At 39.3% G+C, this 26,959-nt stretch overlaps 1 protein-coding gene across 1 annotated transcript; it reads left to right on the plus strand.

Moving 5' to 3' along the window:
• The first annotated feature begins 213 nt into the window (after positions 1-213).
• LOC115370974 (lissencephaly-1 homolog B) lies at positions 214-26,413 on the plus strand. The gene is made up of 11 exons (XM_030068074.1): positions 214-382; positions 12,446-12,731; positions 15,997-16,081; positions 16,202-16,276; positions 17,170-17,376; positions 18,669-18,837; positions 21,149-21,251; positions 21,471-21,699; positions 23,154-23,255; positions 23,461-23,617; positions 25,004-26,413. Exons 2-11 carry the CDS (start codon positions 12,700-12,702, stop codon positions 25,075-25,077), a joined length of 1,233 nt encoding a protein of 410 aa, XP_029923934.1. The 5' UTR covers positions 214-382; positions 12,446-12,699; the 3' UTR covers positions 25,078-26,413.
• Positions 26,414-26,959: the final 546 nt, after the last annotated feature.

Genomic DNA, 26,959 nt, shown 5'->3' on the forward strand with positions numbered 1-26,959 from the left:
GTAAATTGTAAAAAGCAACACTGAGGGTTTAACGTTGTCAGACTACAGTGACAATGACAGCAACCAATTTAGACTAGTTTTCAAATCATCATCATAAGTGTCATCATTATCACAAAAACATTAGATACTGATGAGTATAATATTCCAAAAGAACTGGGCGTGCAGGCGGCGCAGCTCCGCTTACTAACGTGCCTCGACGTGCGCGCACCCGCTACCCAGCGCGACCGTTAGGGGGACGAATGCGGTGGTACCAAAGAGGAGAAAAAATTTGACCGACGGTGCCGGGTGATGTGAAAAGTCGGAATACCCGATCAAAACAACACTTATCCAGGCGCATGTTTCGACCAAGTAAGGGACTATGAAAAACACCATTTGTCAGAGGGTGAGTTTGAGAGTTTTCACCCGCATGCAGATGTTATTTTGGGACTTAGAGAGAGTTGTTATTTTTGACGACGATTTGCCTGCAGTATCAGCGCTCTCCTGTTCCAATCTCAAAATGGCGGAGAGGCCGAAAGCTAAGCTAAGTAGCAGAGTAGCATACACAAGAGCATTAATACAGAGGCTGTAATGAGTGAAATGGTAGTCAGGCTAACGCTACGATGCTATTTTTTAAACTGCGCAATGCACCTGTATCTTCTGAGCTCTCTATTGCTGCTTGGCGACCGCCTGGCTGGTATCACAGACACTTGTTAACGTTACTGGACATTTGGCTACGTCTGTTGCTGTATCGCTAAGTTGTGTGAGGATGAGCTAACGTGTTAAGGGAGCTAGCGAGGTCGTGTCAGCTTGCTGCCATATTCTCCCCAGCCGGGTGCAAATAGTCTAATGATGGGTAAAAAATAGTTGTTTGATATGTGCAATCCGAAGTGCTGACATTAGCTGTTATGTCTCACCATCGAGAGGTAGCTCGCCATATGTAAAGATACAAACCACCATCGGCTTGAATCAGTGAATATTCAAACAAGGATGCTAATTATAATCTTGTTAATTGATATGTGATGGTTGTTAACTAACAAGCAAGACGCTCGCTAGTCAAGACGCAATGCCTTTATTTGTTTAAAATGACTATCATAGTGTTATTTTTGGCTGCCAATGACAGTGACAGTTAGTGTGTACGTTGCAATGCTAAGCTAACGCTTGCTAGCTATAAAGGGCGTTGCTGATATTGCTGCAACTTTGCCCTTGTGGTCACCGAAACCGGGCAAGACGTCATCCATCCAGCCAGTTTTTGAAGTCAGACTCGTCTCCATACGAAGCAGTCTTTAGCCGCTTTTTCGAGTCGGTTGGTGCTTCTTGCAAGCCACTTTCTTAAGCTGCTAGGTTTGAGATATCAGAAACAGGGTGGAGACTCGTAGTGGATTTCTCTTGAGTCTGAGGCCCACAGTTTCAACACTGAAATTAAACAATTCATTGTGGTAGGTGTTTTAATTTGGCGTTTTCAGATTGACTTCTTTTGACGTTATTTTGCTAACAGAACATATAATAGCGGGCTAGCTGCAGCTATCACTGACTTAAGTAATAAGCCAGCATGACTGTGTATGTAATTGTTTCCTGTAACAGTTAATTGAAACCCGTTAGAATGTTAAATCCAGCACATGCTTTTGTGCAGCTTGTAACAATTCTTAAAAAATAAAAGCAGTATTTACCCGGTTATGAACCTTATGCCCGTTTTCAAATCAAATAAGCTAGTATTGGTCAGAATGTAGTCAGACTGTGCCACAGCTACCTCTACTTGGACCTTCATTTATCTTTTTCCCTCTTGCATATACTGTGTCCCTCAAATAACATGAACGAAATAGATGACACTTGGGGCTATATGTGATTATACAGTTTTTTTTCAGTCAAACTTGTGCTTGTCTTTTAACGTAAGTAGTTTGTTAAGCCAGCAATAATTCAAAACACTATGTGGGATCTAAATAAATAAAAGCTGTGTTTTGGGTGGTCTGTAATTAACACATTAAAATCAGTTGTGTGAACTAAACTGACCTTGGGACCATGTTGGAAATAAGTGTTTTCACTCTTACATGTTATCCCTTGGATTTTAGTATCTGATTGATAGATTTATCAGAATCAGAAATACTTTATTGATCCCAAGGGGACATTAGGTATCATAGGTAGGTATTTATGTACTGTCTATCTCTCTATTTATCCATCCATCCATCTATCTATCTGTCTCTTTGTCTATTTGTCTATCTAGTCTGTAATTAACACATTTAAATTTGTTTTGTGAGCTAAACTGACCATGACTGTGCAAACAGTATTTTCAGAGATAAAGCCTGAGTAACTTTTTAACTGATTGCAATTATTTTGGAGCATCAGAATTCTCAACTATTAAAGATGGTTAAATCTAAAATAGTGTTTACTTACAGGTTGACACCATAAGCCAACCTATGGAAATAGTGAGGTAGCCTGACCTTTGGATGAAAACAGTCCTTGCCATGCTGTTGAATTTGTGATCAAACATTGCCTAATTTTTTAGGTTGTGCCTGCAGGGACTTGTTTGTCCTGGATGGATTGTTTGGTATGGCTGTGATCTGTAAGAAGGGCACAAGTTCAGCAGTGTAATGCAAACAATGATTGCAATCTAAGCAGCCAGACATTAGGACAGAAGCGTGATTCATCACCATGTCTTTGTTAAGTTGAAGTTGATTTCGATCCTACATACAGTTATAAATTGTATTTTTTTAACATTTTAAATAGGTTTTTACTTGTTGTGACAGTCAGAAAGCAAATTTAACTGATTTGCATTTATGTTGACCATTTTGACTTTGGATACAGTGGTTCTGAATTGATGAGTCAGTCATCAGACATACTGTCCCAGACCAGTTTTCAGTATGATAGTGCTATGTGAAAGACACAGTACAACAATAAAATTACATCTGTCTGATTTTGTTATATGCTGGCCTAAACATAGGCTCAGTGTAGTGAAAATATGTGTGTGTGTGTGTGTGTATGCCTTTAATTTTCACAGTTGAGATTTATAAGCTGTGGTACTGCCTAAATGAATTAACATTGCATATGCCATGTGAGAGTAGGAAGAGAATGTGTGACTTTAAAGTACGTCTGTGTTATAATTATTAGTGGATGCAGAGAGATGTGAGGCTGGTCCTGTCTCTTAGCGACGGCTCTGCCTTGTTCACAGGCAGGTAATTAAGATGTGGCCTTAATGCTACAGCCCTGTGTATTCTCAATGACCTAGACACACGCACCCACTCTACAGTTTATTATATCGTTTTCCTTTTCTTTTCTAAAATACCAAACTATAGTTAACATTTCAGTGCCTGTTCTGATATAAGGGTCTAAGAAGCAAAATGAGAAGTTCACTTCAATTAAGATGTTTTCCCATAACACCTATTAAAACATCTGATGAGGTGTAGCCTCTTGGATGTAAACGATGATGTAACTAGGGATCAACTTTTTTTTCAGGAGTGATACTGATTATTAGTTATCAAGGACAGGCCTACCGATAACTGATAATCATGGCTGATTTATTTTTTTTAAAAGTTGAGTAGCAGTGTCAAAATTTACATCATTACAAGTGCCAGCACAAAGCGTGCTTTGAATTAAGAAATGTTTAATTAACATTATTTGAAAAATTTGGTGCAAGGAGCTCCCACTAGGAAAATATAATAAATAAATATATTCCTAAAACAAAGTACTTTGAAAATGAAACTGCTTCATTTTCATGCATTTGTAAACAATACAACTGACTGAAATTACAATTTAGTTTTTTTTTTTCTTTATTAAATAAAAATGAATTATTGTAGTGAAACTGAAATGCAAAGTGTAACTCTGTCCTTAAATAAAGGCAAAGCTTCAACTTGGTGTTTTTGTCTTTCTGTAACCTTAAATTAAATACAAATCCAGTGAAAAGGGAAATAAAAATTCTAACCATCTTATCATTGTTCTTGTCCCCAGTATTTATTCTTCAGTAGTCCCCAGTTTAACAACACCTAGCTGTGGTAAATAAAGCAAAGCCTTTCAGCATTCTCCCCTATCAGACAGCTCCCTTCTTTCATATTGCTGAGACCACACTGAAACCCACTTGCTGGGTATGGACTGGAGCAGGGTCACAGCAGCTAGCCAGTGGTCCGTGGATGTGCCTTGATTCGCTGTAAATAGCAGAGAGACTGCACTTTATTTCAGTTTTCAATTTTGTTTAATGACAAAAAAGAAGCCGTATCCTGTACATAAATCCTTGCAGAACATGGGTGCAGATAGAGCAGTGCTTCTTATCTATGAGTTCGTTTACATGCACACCATATTCCGGTTCGGGTCAATATTCCGGTTAAGGTAACTGCGCTGCGGCAACTGGAATATTCCGTTAACATGTTACTTGGCATGCCCCCGTGTTTCGGCATATTCCACTCTCTTACGTAATGTGACACTCAGCCGCGGGGGGCAGCAGTGAGCGTATAGGCGTCTGGTCTGCCGGAAATACAGACGAAGAAGTCTTCTTCTTTTTCTCCTGTCGCTAGTTCTATGTTTTCTCCCATCGATATCCTCCATGATATTTGTCTTTCATTAGCTGAAGGCGGACTGCAGTCTCTTGACTCTTGCTGCTGTTCGCCATCCTGTTCGCCATGCCGTTTTCCCTGCTTGCAGGTAACCATAGCAACAAAGACGCCACAGAATTCCTTGCAGGTCGAGCATGCGCAGTCGTGACTGAATATTCCGGTTCGGGGCATTTTCCAACTAAGGTGTTTACATGCCCCAATATTCCGGTTGGAACAGGCATATGCCAGGGGTCTTATTCGGAATTCTCTCCAACCGGAATATGACCTTAATCGGGTTCGGTGCGTGTTTACATGACACGTGCGCAACCGGAATATTGCGAATATTCCGGTTAATACAGGAATAAGGTGTGCATGTAAACGTGCTCTATGACACTGTGTGTCTTTGTTTTCTGTTGCTAACAAGTTAATCTTAAAACGCCACTCATTTGACTTAGAGCTGAGATGTTTTTAGATTTCCAATGGGGTACTGATTGTCAGTATGGGTTGAGGATTTAATACTTTGTTCAAAACTGTTGATTTGTGAGTAAAATGGGAGGATACAGTCAGTTGTAGTAACAATCCAACAGCTGCAGTCGTCTTAACTATTAAAGTTCTTACCTTTGCGAGGCAGCTGTTGAAGCCGTTCTGCTGTGTTTTTTGCATCCCTAAAAATCGTCTGACTAGGAAACAATGCCCAGTTCACTCACTTTAGTTACGCTGTGTCTTCCGCATGGAGAGGTACCTTCATCAAAGCGCCATCTCAGTGATTTTCATATCTGCCATCATGTAACTCTAAATTACAGCACTGATTATTGAAAGGTCATAAATATTGGCCCAAGTAATTGGCTGGGGCCGATAATTAGTCAATCTCTACATCTAATGTGGCTACAGGAACCTGGTTTACTTACTAACAACATTGCTGTGCCTGGTTTCTGGAAAGATGCATGTTTGTATCTGTTCTTCCAAATCTTTATAAGAAGTCACATTTCACTGCTGTTTCCAATTTAATATTGTTTACCATTACATTCTTTGAAAACAAATGAGACAAATATGAGACAAAAGAATGTCTTGTCATAGATAGATAGATATACTTTATTGATCCCAACCAGGGAAATTCATCTGTCCTCCTGTACCTGTTGACGTTATCGCCAACCACCATGACAGCCAGCTCTGTCTGAGGGATTAAATCCTATGTGCATGTCTTGTTTTTCAGAAAGTGAGTTACCATCCCAAATTATTGCATTGATTTTTATAGAATATAAAGTTTATCCACCTTAAACAATTGTATATACTTTTGGTTGCTTTTTCTATATTTTGACATTTGCTGTTTCTATCTAGCATTTTTTATCTGATGTGGCAAAAAGCATATAAAAAGGGTTGATGGGAAACACAGCTTGTGATATCTGAGCTTAAAAAAAAAAAAAAAAACTCCCATTAACAGTTATAAGTTTGATTTCATACCAACTTTCTTAGCTAACTTTTCAAGGGCTACCTTTGTACGAAGTTGTCAGTTTCACTAGAATTCACTGGATGAGTTTAGTTTGATAGTGTTGCATGTCATGGACAAAATAATAAAGTCAGAGGATTAGCACACACTGTTGTATAGAAAAATGGGGATGATTCTCTTGAAAACCAGCAAATCTATTCTCCTGTAAAGTGTCTTTTTAAGGATTTTAAGTGCAGTGGCTCAGTTCATGTAGGCAGTCTGTCCACTAGTGTTTATTGTAGGGAAATCCAGCATGTGTCTTGCTCATGCATAGTTCAACAGAAATCACCTCAGTGGCCCCACATAAAATTGAAGTCCGCCCAGTCTGATCTTGATCTGCTAGCTTTTTTCCCCTTCAAACCAGCCATGTATGTCAACCATCAGTTGTTTCTTTGTCCTATGGCAGGACTTCATAAGCTGCAGAGTGCTGTGGTTTTAGAAATGTATTAATGTTGTATCTGCAGGTTACAAGCCTCTATTTAGGGTAGCTAGACTGGGAAAGAACATACACACTCAAGACACCCAGCGAATTTCAAGAACCTTACACCATGATGTGAGAGAACCAGTGCAGATTTGAGCATGCTCTGTTTAACCTGCAGGGACTGTTACTCGGTTTGTTCTTATGAGAATGGGCTTTTCTTTTGCTGGAAATGCTTATGAAGGAATTGTCTGTTATTAAATGTGAAAGCTATGTTAGAACACAAATGACATGTTATTTTTATGATAATAAAATGACTGATCTAGGCTATATCTCTGAATTCCCTGTCAAAGCTAGAATCCAGACACGAGTCAGGCTACTCCAATAACAATGTAGAGGTTGTTCTTGTGGAGGAAGTTAGATGTGTTTACATCTAGATGAGCTTTATTTTATTCTAGGAAAAACCTCCAAAAGTGTTCAATAATGACATTGCAGAATCATGGTTTTGTCCTTGGTTTGGGAAGGTTGTGTGTTAATAACATTCCGGTTACAGTCAAGGAATACCAGAGTAGTACCAAGCCGAATAACTGAACATTTGTCCTTTGACTCAGTTGTAAGATGCCTGCAGGACTGTATTGGCTTGACTAGCACTAGACCCCATACTAAATTTATTTTACATGATGTGGACATGTCTCTATCGACATGTTTCCACAAACAGTCTCTCCCAATCCTGGTGAAGCTCTTTTCTCAAGCAGGTGTAAAAGCGTCTGAGAATTTCATGATCATGTAAGAGTTTGGAGGTTGGTCTGTGTAGTCAACCGGCTATTTCTGGACCGCACTAAGGAGTAGCATCCGCTGAGTGCTGCTCTGTCCTGTCAGCTCAGAGTAGTCATCATTTTTGCAGGGCAGAAAAGTGGAGGCCTCTCTAGGACACTTTGGGTGTGTCCTGGACTAGATGTTTTGTTGTCTGCTACTATGATTCCACTGCAAGATGTGGTTAAGTACTCATATTACTCGATGAATGGCAATTAGAAAATCTTTATGTTTCAGATAAAGATGAAGTAGTCTGTGGTCTGTACTCTGTAGAAGGCCTGCATGATATGAGGAAAATCTGCAATGTGCAATAGCTGCATAATTCCAAACATAGGGCTATTTTCTTGTTTATATACCTTCATTTTCGATTATCATACATATGCAAAATGTATTGTCTCAATGACGATTAAATTAAGATCTTTTGTTTTGGTGACACTAGAGTGCTCTTTGCAGATTTTACAGTATCTATATTATTGTTCCTACCTGCAGCCAGTCTGTAGCTTTCTCCGTACTGAACACAGTTTGACTGTGGATATATGATGATATGACATGAGTGTGAATGTATGGCATGAGTAAATATACAGATTTTTCTGTTTCATTGCGTTTCAGGTAGGGATGGGCGTAAATAATCGATTCCTCGATCATGTTACTCAGGTTACTCGTCATGGGGGTACTCGAGGGCTGAATAAAGGAACTTGATTTTTCATTTTTCTTTTCTTTTTTCACAGTCTGTGTGCATATTGCAAAGTGTTAGTCACATGTACATATAACACAACCATTTGTTGGCTCCATTAAAGTTATGTTGACAGAAAAACAAAGTTTTAAAAAAATATATATATATATTTTGATGCAGGCGATCTCAAATGACTGTAGTAGTGATCCACAGATCAGCTGCTCTAATCTCTTAAGTTGTAACATCTTAGATGTGTAGAAGAACACAGAACATTTATTAACATTAGATCCTGACTGTTTCTGTCGGTGTGTTTTAAGATTGAAATAATCAATGAAGTTACAGCGCTGTGCCTCATGTGTAATTGTGCACAGCCTCTTTCTTACGTAGTTATTATTTCTGCAGTGAGGGGATCACTACAAGAGTTTAATAAATTCAAACAAGATTTTTTTTTTCACCCACATACAACCCATCCGCTGTTAATCAAAATGTTAATAATATGATCTGAACAGCTTGAAAACAATTATATATTAACAAATTATCTGGGGTGCCCATGGATATAACTGCAGCCCCTGCATCACTATTGTGTAGTCTTGTTACATGTGACTGTAGCCCATGCCTGTTTTTTGTTTTGATCTCACCATGTTCAGTAGTTGATACCTGTGTGTAATTAATAGGCCTATTATTTAATGCTTTTTTGTTATATTTTGTTAGTTGTACTTTTTTTTAATATCAAATGGTAACTGTGGCTGTTTTGATTTAAAATAAGCATTATGCATCAGATATGTTGTGCATTGTTATTACTGCTACCATAAGATATGTTCTGAAAACAGATTTCCCTTCATGAAAAATCTATCCCCCCCACGAGTAATTCATGCAATTACTTGATCTGGGAAAACATTACTTGTGCCCATCCCTAGTTTCAGGCAGTCTTTTGCAATGTGTTTATCACACATTCATATTACGATAAAAATGCAATTTATTGGTCAGCCCTTGTCTGTAGTGTATTTCTGCTGTCGTGTTCATGTATGAAGATGGGCGTTAAGTTAACAGAATGGCAACCAGTATCAGACGGTGAAATGGACAGACAAGCGCACTCAGACAGTGATAAAGACAGATAAGGGTGACTTGCTGTTAAGGTCCTCTCCCCATGTCTGGGTTTAATCCTGTTAGCTCCTGACGAATCCCTTCTTTACATTGCATTGTCAGCTGTATGGTGGACTTGTGGTCTCTGTCACTTGAACACACACACACACAAACGCACATATAGACTCTTAGTTGTCTGGTCTGGCCACTAAGCAGCTTAGTGTTATTGTGGTCCCAGGTGTCAGTGGCGTTTAAGCTCAGGATGTGGTTACTCTTTTTAGCTTCACAGTCACTGAATGGTGGTTTGATTTATCAACCTTTGTTGACTGTTTACTTTGTTTGGACCATCATATTTTCCCTGAATTTGTTTCTCAAAACAATGTTCCAACATTTAATAGTTGGTTAAAAGTTAATAACAGTCCTCATCATTGGTACAATTCATTGGCACAAGTCATGATAAAGCCTACAAATTTAACAAGAATTTTAATAGGTCTGCTCAAAATGGTAGAAAAAAAAATTCAAGTTTTGATTTTATGAGATATTGCCATTGTGATAATATTTGCATTTTGAGGGAGAGTAATCATTTTTGCACTGTAATTTTCATTTAACTGGAATAAAATTAGTCTGGAGAATATGATTTGTAAACTGTACTGTATTTATAACAATATACTGGATTTTAATATGATTTCAATTAACTTAAGCACGTTACACAACCAAATGCTGCAGGACTTCTCATGTTATACTGTAAATTTGCACATTGCCCACATCTATGCACGTTGTATACATCTGTGCACATGTTTTTTTGCACATTGGGCACTTAGATCTCTAGTGTCATCTTTTATTCTTTATTTTTTATTTGTTTAATCTTGTAATCTGTGGATACTGTTGAAAACTGTGAATTTCCTTCGGGATGAATAAAGTATCTATCTATCTATCTATCTATCTATCTATCATGTTTGCTGAGCTACTAAATCCCCAATTGGGCTTATTCCCTCTTTTATCATTTAAATAAACTGTTGAGGCTTAAGATGTATTTCACATACACACAGATTTTTTTTGTTTGTTTGTTTTACTGAAAGTCAAAACTAAGTGATATGTAACTTGGGATATGAATTTAAGATTTAATAAGTTAGCTTTTGTGTAGGTGTATTTGAACAAAACACAGGGTGTCCTCGGAGTCTAAAAAAGTCTTAAAATAGACATTTTCAATTTTAGGCCTAAAAAAGTCTAAAATACAGAGATATTTTGCACTGTAAGTCTAAAATCTCATTTGGGTAATTTAAGACCTAGGTTATAGTGCAAAATATCGATGTAGGATAAATGTAAAAATAATTATCTTTATGTCCGTTAGTTTTTTTTTTTTTTTTTTTTTTTTTTTTTTTTTTTGGTTCCGGTGGCTTATGGTCCTTGTAGTTCTGCTAGCGGAACTCACTGTTAGCGGAATGCACAATAAAACTACAGAAGTGAAGCGGAAGTGTCGTCACAGGATGTTGGAGCAAGCACAGCTCTGGTCTGTATTACGCTAGGTGCGAGGCGGGAATGGCAGCAGGACAAAACCGGACAAAACACGAGAAATGGGCAAATGCAGATTCAATAATATCTGGCTCGAACGTCAGGACTTTGCCGACTGGCTCAAACGTGTTCCAGATGATGACACCGAGGCGTTTTGCACGTTGTGCAAAAGATCGCTGAAGCTCGGGACCCTGGGCTGCTAAAGACAAATTCTCCCAACTTAAGAATCTGGAGACCAAGGGCCCTATCTTGTGCTACCCGCTGCCACTACCCGCTACCCGAACTTCCGCTATCCCTAAACGGAATCTTGCGCCCACACTACCCGCTATCCGTTATCCCGACTCCGTTATTTGCGCCTGGAGGTGTGTTCGTGTGCGTGTTTCATGCGCTATCCCTAAAATTGCTATCTTGCGCACACACTTTTGGGATAGCGGATAGCGGGTTGTCAGGATCACCCGCTATCCGCTTTCCCTAAAGTTTGGGCTGTTACGAGAGCGCGCCCAGGCGGCTTCAGTGCGCGCCCCGAAGGAGCCTCGCCACGCACACGGTCGGACTGATACCGGGACGCCGCCGGAATGGACTGAGTATATTACTCATATAGACTGTTTAAAAGACTGTTTTAATTGGACACTTACGCCAGCACGTTTTATTGTTTTATCATAAGCCAGCAGCTGTGCTATATTTTTATTTTTAATATTTTATTTGCCCAATCTACCTCGTCAATAAATTAGTTTACACATAGTTCCACCTCTGCCTCTTGTGTGTGTGTGTGGTGTGACCCGGGGATTTTACTCAATCAGTACAACCTTGTGACACGTCCACTTGGACACATGTGGCTCCACCTCCCGAATTAACTCGCCTATAATATAATATATAATATGTATATAAAGCCAACTTGCTTTAGCCTCAGTAGAAGCCCTGAGAAAATCTACCTCCCTCTCTCCATCGCGGGTTTAGTATTTAGGATTTAGGATAGCGCAGCCTGCCCTTAAAGGCAATGGCACCTGGCACAGTGATTGGTTTAACTGGCGTAACGCCCAAAACACGCCTATGCATAATATAGCGGGTAGCGCAGGTGTTTTGGATAACGGGAGGTGCACAAGATAGCAACTTTTACGGGGGACCGCCTCTTGCGCAACCCTAAATCCGCAAATAACGGATTTAGGGAGTCTGGCGCAAGATAGGGCCCTGAAATTGCTACCAAAAGTGCAGAGCTCAGAAGCATGTAGTGCTGCGCATTACACACACACACACACACACGCCCACACACAATCGCTCTCGGGCTCTCTCTCGTTCTTCCCATCTGAAGATGTAAAATGTGTATAAATGTGGTTTGTTTCAATGTTTTCAATGTTCAGCATTTGAAATAGTTTCATTTGAAGGCATTATTTTGGGAAAAAAAACAAAACTGAAAATGTTGTGTGCTGTAGTTTCTTGCATCTGTTTAAATGACAATAAATGTTGTCATTTGAATGCAATCTGAATCTCTTTTTTTCTTAGTTTTAATACTTCGTGAAGGTCTTCAATTTTACACAGGATGGTCTAAAAAAGGTCTAAAAAAGTCTAAAATTGCACTTGTTAAAACCTGCAGACACCCTGAAAACATCTCTTCAGCCAGTTGATGTGAGTTGTGACTTGGGGGCTTTGAAGAGCACTTTACAGAATGTGTATTGGTAACAGTTCTTTATTTAAATGTGTTAGTGTGGGGTGCTAATTCAGACTACTTAATCACATAAGACATGACTCTCCACAACTAAATACAAGGGTGGTTGTCAGCTTGTGGTCGTGGCACTGCCCTTTTTTGCGATAAGGTGTCAGGGAATACAGTCAGCCAAATACCATCAGATAAAAACTACTTGAAAGTATTGAAAGACAGATCAATGAGCATAATATCAGAAGATTTTTTTTTTTTTTATTACTGGCTATTAACTAATTATTTTCCCTTTTTTACCCTCTCTTCTCAGGTCATGGGCACGTCTGATTCGTGAGAGAGATTTGCACCATTGGCAATTTCTTGTGGAACACTGTCCTGACTATCGACTGACAGCAGTACTTCCCAGTCCGCCAACCTCTCCGTTTTTCTTTATCTCGATCCTCAAGTCTTTGAAAGAAGGAACGTCACTGAGGGACCGGAGAACTCCCAACCAGACACTTGCCACACTTCCCATCACCTCATCCTGACCTCCCCCAGAGGGAGAGAACAGCAGCCACAGCCACCATGGTGCTGTCACAGAGACAAAGAGACGAACTGTGAGTGAAAGGACATAAATATGTGGGCATGCAGGCTCATCACACATGCAGACACAAGCACCAACAAGTAGATATACCCAAATGTAGTGGTCATGATGAAGTACATGTGCACTTTTCAACAATACCTTAGAGTTTTTCCACAAACAGATGTGCAACTCATGTCAATATAAAGCAGTACAGTATACTCAGCTGTGTGCATGTATTGTCCTGAAAAGGTTAATGCAGATGCATGCATGTAGTGATAAAGTGCATTCCTATACAAAAGCGTAAAATCATGAAGAAAATGTGAAGACACGCAAGCTTCAGGGTGCTTTATAGGACAGCTAGTTAGTGTGAATATTTCATAACCCACATGACAGGAGTGAAGAGGAGAGGGGGATGGGGAAGGAGGAGGACTGATAATGGTTGGTTAATGTAAGCAGCTCTGTAGAGTGGATTCTGCCTGCCTGACTGACCATGCATCATGCCTTCTGCTTTGACACCACCAATTCCAGACTTGATAAAATGGCAGATATCTTATCTTGTAATCATTGATGAACCCTTATCTATAGTGATAGTTCTTGATATGATAGTTAAATATAACATGATAGTTATATTTAAGTGAGCTATACTTAAGTGAGCTAAACATTAATTTGAATAATGTTTATGTAAGCAATAGTCCAGTAATTTTAGGCCAAAATTGGGGTCAACCTAGGACAAATTGCAAGAGAAGCAAACTCAACTGATTTTGTATCCTCAGTATGTCCTGAGTGAGGGGAAAAAAGTCCCAAGAAATCCCATTGGTGGAAAGTTTTGAAAATCACCTATTTATGACCACATATTACCAAAAAACACTGTTTTTAACACACAGGGAAAGGGGTTCAAAATTTTACTTTCAGATATCTCTATAAAAATTCACAGGTTGATTACACACACAAAGGCAAGAAAAAAAGTCAATTACAAGTTATTTGAATTATTCTGTTTACACATGCATATCACACATTATCTGATTTGATATGTGCTAATTGGAATATAAGGAAGAAATGATAGAAGAGACATTTAAACAGTGAATTAAAAGGTTACTATATATATAGTAACCTTGAATTAAAAGTTTCTATATAGCAGTGAATTAAAAGGTTATGATATATATAGTAACCTTTTAATTCACTGTTTTAATATCGGCTCTGGCATTTATTCCTTATATTCCTTATTAGCGCATATCAAATCAGAAAATGTGTGATATGCATGTGTAAACAGAATAATTCAAAGAACTTGTAATTGACTTTTTTTCTTGTCTTTGTGTGTGTAATCAACTTGTGAATTTTTATAGTCATATCTGAAAGTAAAATTTTGAACCCCTTTCCCCTGTGTGGTAAAAACAGTGTTTTTTGGTAATATGTGGTCATAAATAGGTAATTTTCAAAACTTTCCACCAATGGGATTTCTTGGGACTTTTTTTTCCCTCACTCAGGACAAACTGAGGATACAAAATCAGTTGAGTTTGCTTCTCTTGCAATTTGTCCTAGGTTTTTACATAAAATGACTGGACTACAAAGGGTGATCATGGTCTTCACAGGAAAAATGTGTCAATTCAAATAGATTAAAGATTAAAATTTAAGAAAATATAAATTGTTTTCCAGGGAGAATATAGCCATTCTTCTGATAACAATCAGTACATCAGGCACTGTTCCAGTGATTTTTTTTTTTTTTTTTCAATCAAATTTGGGATTGAGCTCCTCAAAGTATTTACCTTTAGAGCAAGGGTGTCAAACTGGTGCCATGGAGAGCCGAGAGGCTGCAGGTTTTCATTCCAACCAAAAACTCCACCAGGTGATTTCACTGATTAGTCCCTTCTCTCTGCTTGAAGGTGAGGTAATCAGTGAAATCACCTGGCGGAGTTTTCGGTTGGAATGAAAACCTGCAGCCTCTCGGCCCTCCATGGTGCCAGTTTGACACCCCTGCTTTAGAGTCTCTCAGTGCTGGACCTGAGAGACAGTTCTTACCACCAGAATAATTTATGTTGTTACCCCCAAGATAATTTAGGTTGACTGAAGATTGACCAACTTAATGTCGATCTTTTGCAGTGAAGTTAAAAGGAAACTCTGCCTTCTATTGCAGATGTCTGCAAATCACAACCTTAGCCAACCATTTATTTCTCTCTAGTGTTTTAGAGAGAGATGATGTCATATAATAGCTGTCTTAGACAGAGGCTACATTTAGGATCCTAGTGGTCTGAGGTAGAAGTGCTTTCTTAGCCCCTCAGTGCTGGCCTGGTGTATCTGGTATCTGTATCTGGCTTACCTCATGATCAGAGCAGGGGTGGTTCTTCAGGATCTTTATGTTATTATGTAATCATCTCACCTGCACAATATGTTCCACTTTTTGTTTTGTTATTGTTTATTATATTGTACAAATGAACTTAACATTCACTGTGAAATTTCCCTTTTCTCTACAAAACCCTCTCTTCAAAGGCCACCTGATGTTCAAAGTACATAAGAGGCTGTTGTATCCATTGGCCAGTAATAGATACTTTTGAACATTTGCACTGATGATCCAGATTACACTTATCAGCGTGCCAGTCAAGGGGTTCTGGATCTGCAGCCTAAATTTAGCTCTGCTACTTATGAAATATTCACCCTTCATCTTAGAAAAGAGCTGCTATACATGCAAGAAGGAGAGACAAAGACGGACAGACTGTATGTTTAAGTCATATTTTCAAGTGTATGTGGTTGACCAGTCCTTGCATTACCAATGCTCCCACTAAATGTTCTGTGTGTGTGTGTGTGTGTGTGTGTGTGTGTGTGTGTGTGTGTGTGTGTGTGTGTGTGTGTGTGTGTGTGTGTGTGTGTGTGTGTGTGTGTGTGTGTGTGTGTGTGTGTGTGTGTGTGGTGGGCTCTTGGTTTCCATAGCACCCCAAAACACACTTCCCAGTGATTCAGAGCTTAGATTTTTTTCTTCCCTTGGACGATCATAATTTCTCTGGGCTCTTACTCAGACTCCACTGACATTTAAGGTGGAACCATGTAACTTGAACTAAAGAGCTCCCATCTACCAGACAGGGTGTGGTCCTCTCTCTGTTAAGGAGGAACTAACTTTGCTGTTAAGGTGGAACTAATATCTAATACATGGTGTTCTTATAGCCACTCTATTGTCCAGTTATTAGATTATTAAAATTTAGCATCTTTAAAAGGCAATGTGCCAGTGTTGTTTTTTGTTTTTCTGAACTGTGAACTCTAAAGGTACTAATCCTTTTGACCTTTTTTTCTGTCTACCTTCCTTTTCTCAGAAACCGGGCCATAGCCGATTATCTCCGTTCCAATGGATATGAGGAGGCCTACTCCACCTTTAAGAAAGAGGCAGAGTTAGATATGGTAAGGGAAGATAGATTAACAAATACATTTTCTGTGCACTTCAACCTTGAATTTAAGGAACCACAACTGACCTAGATTGTGTTCTAAATGTTCCTGTCTTTCTCTTTTGTGTTTTCATAGAATGAAGAGGTAGATAAAAAGTATGCTGGACTTTTGGAAAAAAAATGGACCTCGGTCATCAGATTACAGAAGAAGGTGAGGAGTGTCTGTGTGGTATCTGATTTAAAAAAAAAAAAAAAAAAAAAAAAAAAAAAAAGGGAAAAAAAAAGTGCTGTATAATTGCATGACACACAGTAGCTGCCATAATGCATTTTCCTGTGTGCATGGTATATTGATGTAAAGATCCGGTACAGTTAATTCAACCCTGTCAGGAAAAGATTTGGAGGATTAGATGGTACAAAGCATTTAGAATTGAGGAAAAGCTTAAACTTGCCAATAGTGGAGCCATTCTTCATATGCATACATATGTATATACATAGATACATCTTTGCGGAATAAATATCAGAAACATGGAATTTTTGCATCAGGCTGTCTTCATTAACTATGCATAGTGTCAACCAATTAGAGCATTCATCAAAATCTGTACATGGCATCACTTGTACCAGGAAGTAGATTTTAATTCTAAAAGTATTTTATTCTTTTAAGAACAAGAGGGAAAGTTTTTCAAAGGCATTAGTAAAATTTCCACAATCTTGACTGTTCTAATAACGTGTGTAACTTCATAGATTCTATATTAAAATGTATGATAAAATTGAGAAATCCAGTTCAAACTTGCACAGGACCTTTGGAGACCTTTTGACAGTCTCCAAATGGTCATTGAAAGCTGCAGTGTTACAAGTTGTCATTAGAAATCTTTGGTCTGAAACCATTTTCTGCTATTTCAGAAATCTATCTGCTGCTCATGCCGCAACAGTTTTCAAATGTTAAATTAAGTGCACTGCATGCTGTTGGTATGACTGCAGTAGCAGTTTAAAGGAACTTGTAGAACCTATTCTATGTGCTTCTGTACATCCTCTGTCCTCTTCATTTTTCTCTGCTTATCCTTTTTCCATTTGACTCCTCCATCCCTCCACTCATTTCTGCTGCAGGTAATGGAGTTGGAGTCAAAGCTGAATGAAGCGAAGGAGGAAATGACAATTGGTGGGTCTGTGGGCCAAAAGAGAGACCCCAAGGAGTGGATCCCCCGTCCCCCAGAGAGATACGCCTTGAGTGGGCACCGCGCTCCAGTCACACGTGTCATATTCCACCCTGTCTTCTCTGTCATGGTCACAGCCTCTGAGGATGCTACCATCAAGGTGTGTATGGGAGAGCTGTTGTTTTTTTTTTTTGTTTGTTTTGTATTGCAATACATTTTATAACACATAAAATGATACAAGTTCAAGTGAAGCAGCATTAAAACTTGGAAACATTTTAACAAAGGTTTAAAAAAAAAAAAAAAAAAAAAAAAAAAAACTCTGAATAACAGAATATTGTTCTAACAATGACTTATTGACCTAAAGTGCTCTTTAGTGAAATCAGTGTTCCCAGGTGGTGGAGCAGACATACTTTAAGCATAGCATGTTTATGTGTTTTTGGGAATGACAGTGCGTAGCACAGATATGTTGTCATTCCCCAATTCCTGATTCCCCAAAAATAATTCTTTGTTGGTCTGTATGGATTGAAATTTCAATAAATAAAAATGTGTAAATGTAAAAAAAAAAAAAAAATGTAAATAAAAAGAAAATGTGTACGTTGCACTAATATTGTGCAGGAATTTCCTTACTCCTGCTTTCTGTTTATAGTGGTAAAATAAAAATAAGACCCTCTTGATTACACAGCGTCCCAATACATTGTCAATAATAAATCACAAAATTAATATCATGTTGTAGTAACATTATGTCCATGTAGAGTTGAGTGTAATTTGGTTGTGCCTTTTATGCTTAAATCACGTTAGCACTCCTTACAAAATGTATGTAGCAAGACCACTAAAATAGACCAGTTGCTGTGTGGACAAGCTTTCCAAGGCAAAATCTGTGAGTGTTGCGGCACACCACACCATAGCCTCTGTAGCTCTGACCCTTCAGATCAAAGCTGTACTGCAGATCTGAAGGCTTTTCTCCCTTTCTATCCTCTATTACTCAACACACTTTTCCCCTCTGCCTCCTCCCTCCCTCACTCCCTCCCTCCCTCCCTCCCTTTTTCTGCTTTGTCACTGCTCATCTACGTGGAGATGGGCTGATGCTCTTGTTGTCAGAGGCAACGCTGGCACAACGCTCATTGCTTGCAACGATTTCCCAAGGAGCACAGCACCTAGGGAAACATGCAAATCTGTTTCTCTTTAGTCCATCCCTCTTCTCTCCTCTGCAGTGCTCTTATTGATCAGGAGAGTAGACCAAGTCAGCACATTGATCATTTATATTACTTTGAATTAAAAGGTAAAGCTTTGTGCGTCAGTATGTTTTAATGTGTATTTAAGTTAATTTTCGGTTATTGCCTGTGTGTAAAGGGGATTTTACTTAAACAGTTTAACCTACATACATTAACCTGCATAATAAGAGTGTGTGAAAATGAAGTGGTGACTGACCTACGTCTGTGTCTGAATTGGTAGGTGTGGGACTATGAGGCGGGGGACTTTGAGCGAACCCTCAAGGGCCACACAGACTCGGTGCAGGACATCTCCTTTGACCAGACGGGGAAACTGCTGGCTTCATGTTCTGCTGATATGAGCATCAAACTTTGGGACTTCCAGGGTTTTGAATGTATCCGAACAATGCATGGTAAGGGATATTTTCAGGGCTAGCTATGAGGGTAGTACTACAGTACACAGAGACCTTTTCCTGGTTGCATAAAACTTAACATAATAGGGTCTTATTTTTACTTACATAAGAATGGCACCCAAGAATTTTGCAGGACACCTCTCAGATACATTTCTTAGGCAAGATTAAACATAGAGGTTTCTCACAGTCCAGCAGGATTTTGATAGAGTTGTCATGGTAACAGCATTGCCGCTCATGTTCCCTTAACTGCAATCAAATGTTCACTGCAATACAAACAGTTTGTTTTGTGTGCAACAACAACAAAAAAGAGCAAAGAAACTACCCTAGGTTTAGTGTCAGTCATGTCGATAATCTGAAAAGTTTTAACTCTTAACATTTTTTTTTTCTTACAGTTTCTATTGAGAAACTGTAAGAGTGCTTCTTTCCTACATGCAGTTTAGATTTAGATTACTGTTTCTATTTAGAAACTGAAAGATGCAGAAAGTCAGCACCATCCTTAAATGTTAAGAATAAAAGATTGATAACATGTGAAGCGTTTACATTGGTGCTTGTGTTGAAATAAAAATGTTCATGTTTTGGTTTTTTAAATAGCATTGCTTGCACACAAAAAAGTTTTAAAAAAATAGATATTCTGTTGGTGAACAACAGAAGGTTATGTACCGGAAACGACCAGAGTTTGGCTTGACAGTAACGTTGAGGTCAGCAGAATTTAGAGGGTTCGTCTGTAGTTCATAGATTTGAATTACAAAGATGTGAATAATTGGTATTCGAGGTATCCCGTTCATAACTAGGATCTGCAGTGGCAGTCCAATCCGTAGTATTCCAGACACCATTGTTTTGGGGATAAAATAAATTAATTTCAAGAAAAGCACCAAGAGAAATGTTGAACATGTTATCAAACTGGGCTCTTTTCAGGTCCATGTCAATTATATGCATGTTCTATTCTAATGGTCTGTGTGCTTCTTTCCTACATGCAGTTTAGATTTTTTTTACAGGCACATCCCTGACAGGTTTAGGTGCATAGCTTGGATTGCAGCCCCATTACATGCTGAAGTGTGGGGTTGCATGTTGAAGCTATATCAATTGCTGGTCAGAACGAGTATCCCTTGGGTTTTTCCTGGAACAGTATTCTTGGCACATTTTTAAACTACCTTCAGTAAAAACAAAAACAAACAAACAAACAAACAAAAAAAATCACTTTAGTTGAAGTTAAGGTTCTATTCAATTATATTCCTTGTTAAAGATGTTTGTGCAGTGAAAAAGACCTTAAGGAATACCTCAATGCCTTGAAATCTACAGCAGGATAAAGCCTTATTTATTTAAGGTTAATTTCTATAGACATGATTGAAGCTAAACTTGTGCAACTTATTTGCCTAAGAAAAATATTTTCTCAAAATATTTGATGCAGCTGGACACTAGACAAGTCTCATAGCTATTACACAAGCACATTGAGGCTATGTTGTGTTTGTCAGGGCGGCAGGCTGTTACCCAATGCTTCCCTAGTTTATATAATAATACTACAGTCTAAGCTGCCTAACTATATTTTTTCATTTCCTATAATATTTTAGTGTTGTAATCAAAATACTCTGACAAAAAATACTGAAAACTGAAATACATTTTTGATGCATGGTAATTGGTTGTATTCTGCTCGTAAATTACAAAACAGTGTGCCCTGCAGGTTGACACTTCACAGACTTGCCCTTACAGTACCTACCTTTGTGTGTGTACCTTTGTGTGTTCATGTTGAGATATTTTGCATATCTCCGATTAAAAAGTGTCAAAAAGATACTAACCAATGGAACTTTGGAGGACTGAGAGGTTCTGTCAGATTGAGTACAGTTCTACTGTCTACCATCGCCAAATGATGCATGAGGCATTGTGTTATGCACATTGGGTGCAGCAATATTTATACAATGAACAACTTTTAATACAGTGGCTACTGTGTCAATAAAATGGTGATGTACAACAGATGTGCCTGTGTATGGGGAAAAACAACTGTGTACATAATGTACAGACAGTAGATAGTTCGTTCAGCCCAAGCAGCACTGCAGCTTGCTAGATCATTTGATGTCACCATATTGAAAATATACTGAAAATGGTCTTGCTCCACACAGGGTAGTCAGTTATACAATTCAAAACTGAATCAATGACAATAAAAATTTGGTTTTATGAGAATGCTTGGGATAAGCATCTGGTCCATGTGCCGCTAGGTGTTGAACTGCAGGGCCTGTCACTGACAGAATAGGGTAAGGATATTTTGCTCCTGGGTCACTTTTAGAAACTAAACTAAATTGTCTATCATATCACACAGGACACGACCACAATGTGTCGTCTGTAGCTATCATGCCCAATGGAGACCACATAGTGTCTGCCTCCAGAGACAAGACCATCAAGATGTGGGAGGTGGCCACTGGGTAAGTGAGATGTTGGTTTCTTTGAACTCTCAGTACATCATGCTCTGCTAGGGCGGTAGAGGGATGTGTTTTTTCTGCAGTTTACCAGGCAATGTATTGTATTATATTTTTTCCTTTCTTATATCATCCCATCCTTGTTTGAATATTGTGTTAAATCACAGTAAGTGAATCTGCTCACTGAAGCTGTGTATGTCTATAACTTGGTGTGTCTATCTACAGGTACTGTGTGAAGACATTTACAGGCCACAGGGAGTGGGTGAGGATGGTTCGTCCCAACCAGGACGGTTCGTTGATTGCCAGCTGCTCCAACGACCAGACAGTGCGTGTCTGGGTGGCTGCCTCTAAGGAATGTAAGGCTGAATTGCGGGAGCATGAACATGTGGTGGAGTGTATCGCCTGGGCACCCGACAGCGCCCACCCAACCATCCTGGAGGCCACAGGTTCAGAGGTATGTACAGTTGCCAGATCATTTAAGCACAGAAAAATAAGTGAAATATTTGGGTAAGCTTTAATACATTAAAAGCCAAGGTCCAGGAAAAATCATGCTATTACATAAACTGTGCATCTTTGTATGCTGCAACTCAACCTGTGCTTAAGCTCAGCACAAAAGGAATGTATAGCTCCTCAAACCAAGTATACAAATGTATCTCTGTCTGCCAGCATGTTGGGCCTATAGTCTTGTACATAATGGGGCAGTTTTTTGACTGCACCCATAAATGTTGATTTTCTCCTTACAGGGAAGCACGTCTTGAATGCACGAGGTTATCATCATTACATGTTTGAATAAGATCTGTAAATACACATTATTGTAAATGAAGTATCTAAACAGGTTCAGGTCATTGGTCATCCAGCATTTGACTAAGGAGAAACTAAAGGTATGCTGTGTGCACAAAGTGATATTTTGATGACTCAGCCAAGAATGGCACCGTCACAGAGAGCAATAGACGCTTATACAACAAAGTGCAGTACTAAATCATGCAATTGTACAATTTGTTGTTATGTGATTTGTTATGCCTGTTTCAATGATGCTTACGTCTGCATACAGTTAGGGTAATCTTTGGTCTAGCACCCAAACTGTTATGTCTAGTGTTTGTACACTTTTTAATCTGTACTGTCTCTGTTCAAGACTCATTCTTAGCTATTATTCAGAGAAAAGGTGTTCCCAAGGGCAACATACCATCATTGTGGTGGTGGTTGAATTGGAAGCCCAGGAGAAGCTAAACTAAAATCCAGTAAAATACTTTCAGTTCATTTGCTGATGTCTCACACAACTGCTACGACTGGAAAAATTGACAGGAAGAACATCCAGTGCTGGTTCATGAGAAATGTGTTTTGTTTTTGTTTTTTTTGTGTGTAATTTTATGTATATATTTAAAAAAAAAAAAAAAAAAACACACACTCATGGGTGACAGAGAAGTGTGTGTATCTTCTTCAGTCTAATGTCTAATTACAGAGGCCTGGAAATTTGAGGGTTCACATTATATCTTAGCGTAGTTTGGAGATCTCATTTGTTCATGGAATCTGTTGGAGCCATTTCTCCCAGCTTGCCGGTCACGTCCTTCAGTACTCCTGTCACCACTCAAAATACTTTTTGCCTTCATTTTTCATCTCCTCTATAGTTCCTCTTTCAGTTAATGGTATTTCTGCAGTTTCTTAATGTTCCTCCTTGATGTTGCCATAACAGGGAATTCCTACATCTATCACCACTGTTGTTTTCTATTCCTTGTCCATTACCACAATATGTAATTTATTTCTTATTTATTCTTGGGAACCTCCTGAACCTCACTGTTTTAACTCCTACTCCAAAAGAAGACAACTTTTTGATTTTATAGAGCTGTTCATTTGTCGTCATAAAGACATTTTTTTCCTCTCCTATCCTATGTGTCTTTGCCCCCTCCCCAGAACAAGAAGAGTGGAAAACCTGGCCCCTTCTTGCTCTCTGGATCCAGAGATAAAACAATTAAGATGTGGGATGTCAGTACTGGCATGTGCCTTATGACTCTGGTGAGTAGTACATGTCTATGTGTGTGTGTGTGTTCTCTTCCATTAGGTTGGTCATGGTAACAGAGTTTGCTGTATCTATTCACCTGATTAGTACAGTGTGTGTTGGTTTGTTTGTTTGAACTTGTGTGTTTTTTTTTTTTTTTATTACTGTCTAATTGCTGGTGTTAAAGCAGTGATTTGTAACCAGTCTGTGTTAATTTTCCAGGTGGGTCATGACAACTGGGTGCGTGGGGTGTTGGTGCATCCTGGAGGCAGGTTCATTGTGAGCTGTGCTGATGACAAAACCCTTAGGATCTGGGACTACAAGAACAAACGCTGCATGAAGACCTTGTGTGCCCATGAACACTTTGTTACCTCTTTGGGTGAGACACTGATTATTGACAGAATGAATTTAGCATGCTCTGCTTTTTCAAACTTAAACAGTGCCTTACACAGGACCTGTACTTCAGAACCTTAAGTAAAAGAAACAGTTCACACAAAATACAAAAAGAAAAAAGAGATTTTCCCTTCAATAGTGCAGTTTATCCATCCAGGTAATTTCTGTAAATGATATATGGACTGGATTTCTCTAGCACTTTTCTAATCTACTGACAACTCAGAGCACTTTACGATGTTTGCTTCACATTTACACATTCACACACACATTCATACAGTGATGGCAGAGGCTACCATGCAATATGCTAAGTTGCCCATCAGGAGCTGTTAGCTGGTCAGTGTCTTGCTCAGAGTCACTTCAGCACGCTCTCTGGAGGAACCAGGGATCAAACTAGGAACCCTCCGATTACCAAACGCCCACTCTACCTCCTGGGCCATGCTACCCTTGTCCTCTGTATGATTTGAAGAAGTTTCCAGTCTGCCATGCCTTCTCTGTCTGATGGTGCCCCAGTACAGGGGGCTTGGATGATTATTTGTTTGTAGAGTTTCAATCAAAAGGATCAAAATTTTGCCTGTGGAAGAACTTAGAAACGGTGCTCTCCAAAAACAATGATTCAGACACCCAGCATAATCCATGGCCCATAGGGGTTTTGTTGGGAACTAGGGACCATATTATAGAAACTTCCTAACTTGCAGATCAGTTATTATCAATTAGCAGTGTGGCTTCTCGCTACATACAGTTTCCAAGAGGGGAGTAATTTAAGTCGTTCAGCTCAGCTAGATGAGGAAAGTAGTCTCAGTTGCAAGGAAACAGACATAAAAGTTGATAACCGATGGATTGAGTATTTAGGATTTTGTAGCCTGAGATATGCAAGGATGAAGTGAGATAAGATTCCTAAAATTAGTTAGGATTTGCCTCTGTAATGCCAAATAGGGAAATATCCTTTCTTCAACTCTTCCTATCTTAAGACTTAAGATAGGATATTTCTGTAATATGGTCCCAGCAAGCTATGTCTATCCGTCTCGAATTTGGAGTTACTTGGGACAGATAGATGTAGTTTGCTGGTGTTTTGGGCAAGAAATACTTCCCAGTGAAACATGTTGGGGTGCCAGGATACAAGGAAGATTACAGCAGATTGAAAACCTCCCCAAAGCATTCAGCAACTATTTGAATGGCTACATTACACAAGGGTTTAAAGATAGAATACAATTTTTTTTTGTATTTTGGGTGAACTCTTCCTTTTAAATTAAGCAAGGTGAAATACTCACCATAAATTTTAAATTGTCATTATATCAGCTTGATGTTACTGAATTTTTGCCTCTGATTTGTCTCTTTAAGTGTAAGTGACCTAGTGTTTCTCCCACTCCTGCAGATTTCCACAAGACTGCTCCCTACGTGGTGACAGGCAGTGTCGATCAGACAGTCAAAGTCTGGGAGTGCCGCTGAGACTGCCTCAGAATCCTGCCCTGCCCTCCCATTTCCCCCCGTGCCCTGCCCCACCCTGCCCTGTCCCTCTCTACTCCAAAAGCAGCCCTGTAGCCCCCCCCACCCAACCCTAACCCGCCCCTGCAGGTCAGTCCTTTTCCGTCTGTCCTCACACCCATCCAAACCCTGCCTCTCGCACTCCAAACCATAGCTGACCTTTGCTCCTTACTTCCTCACCCCTCCCCCTCCCCCCTCCAGTCCTTCCCTCTTCCCCTACACCAGTCTAGCCCTATTAAGATGACTATTGTCCTTTTATGTAAATTATTCTGGATGTAGGGTACGCTTAATAAATGTCACGCAATCTCTGACACATAAACACACTCAAAAGAAAAGAAGTATTCCTTGCATGGTGAATCAAAAAAAATTGTATACTGTTGAATTTGCCGAATTTGCATACTGTTGTCATGACTTCCTATCGGGTCAATGGGTAAAATATCCTTGTGTGCTGGCGCAGGTGGATTCTAGGTAACTGACAGTGCACGAAAACCAATTGCACCCCGTGTTGAAGGGGGTTTAGTTTTTTTCTTTAGTTTTGTTTTATTCCATGCCTCCAATGTTGTAGTCTGTTGCTGCGTGTATGGTGGAAGAGAGGGTGTGAAGAAAGTAAGCGTGAAAGAAAGGGAACACAAAAGGACAAGTGGAGGGTTTCAAGGAGAAGACGGAAGGAAGATGAGGAGAAGAAAAAATTGAAGCTGGATGCAGCCCCGTCGTAGAATCTCACAAGGTTCTGTGGTTGAGCGAGTGTGTATGTGTATGTATACACTGTGTGTGTGTGTGCGTCTGTTTGTCTGTATATTATGACAGGAGAATCTCTCTCCACCATCTCTGCTCTGATGGATGCAAGGCGAGTTGGTCAGAGGAGAGAGGGCAGGAGGCAAAGCTTCTCACCCACTGTGTTCATTCATACTACTTCATCTCTTTAACAACTTGCTTTTTAGTAGACACTCACAGGACCTTAACGATCCCTATGCTGCTGAGAGCACAGGCTCACACCCCATAGCGAAGGTGTATTTTACAGAGGAAAAAGTCTGCTCACCTTATGAGGTTTGTGTGTGTATATTGTCCCAGAGAATCCCCCCCAGTGCCCTCTTGCTCGCTATCTCTGCCTTGTTAACCCACTGAGGGCTCCCTCACATGGGATTTTCATTCTGCTTTCTGTGGTCTCACTGCTCTCTTTACGCACACATACACATACACTCACAAATGCACATACACACGCACAGTAAAAAAAAATTGTGTATCAATATATCTGGATGTCATTGTTTGCAACATAATGAAATAAAAATCTGTAAATATACATTTTCTTGTCTTGTGCATTTTCTTAAGGAGACAAGGTGAGGGGAAATAAGGAACTGAAGCGAATCTTACGGAATTCAGACAGGATTTGGCACCATTAAGTAACATTGTGAGGTTAGAGCTGCACAGCACACTTAACAGCCCTTTTTGATATTAAATGTATGAATGTATTGCATATGGACAGGTAGTGATGGCAAACTACTTTTGAGTCCACTGTTGTATTTTACTGTTTTTTTTCCTAATGTTAGCAAGCAGGTTGGTATAAAACAGGAATCACCGGTTTGGGAACACTTGACTTTTTGCATGTTCTGTTGCGATTCAAAACACTGAACTGAAAAAAAAAAAAAAAAAAAAAAAGGCAGGCACCCAACTACTGGCTTCCTGAAACAAGATCACATTGCTTTGCAGGAACACATCATTTATTTGTGGGTGTTACAAAGCAAGTTTTAACCTCACTACAATTATCCTTGACTAATTTGTCACCCTTGCTGTTAACCTGTGTAAAAAATGTAGTGTCATCATAAATAGTAATTCCATGTGTAATCCT

Source organism: Myripristis murdjan, chromosome 14 (assembly GCF_902150065.1).
Source record: "Myripristis murdjan chromosome 14, fMyrMur1.1, whole genome shotgun sequence".
Classification (NCBI taxonomy): domain Eukaryota; kingdom Metazoa; phylum Chordata; class Actinopteri; order Holocentriformes; family Holocentridae; genus Myripristis; species Myripristis murdjan.

Excerpts from the sequence above, each read along its gene's own strand:
- LOC115370974 (XM_030068074.1), top strand. The coding sequence starts at position 12,700 with ATGGTGCTGTCACAGAGACAAAGAGACGAACT. Across the intron at positions 16,082-16,201 it reads AAGAGGCAGAGTTAGATATG|AATGAAGAGGTAGATAAAAA; the intron begins GTAAGGGAAGAT and ends GTGTTTTCATAG. Across the intron at positions 23,256-23,460 it reads GCATGTGCCTTATGACTCTG|GTGGGTCATGACAACTGGGT; the intron begins GTGAGTAGTACA and ends TTAATTTTCCAG.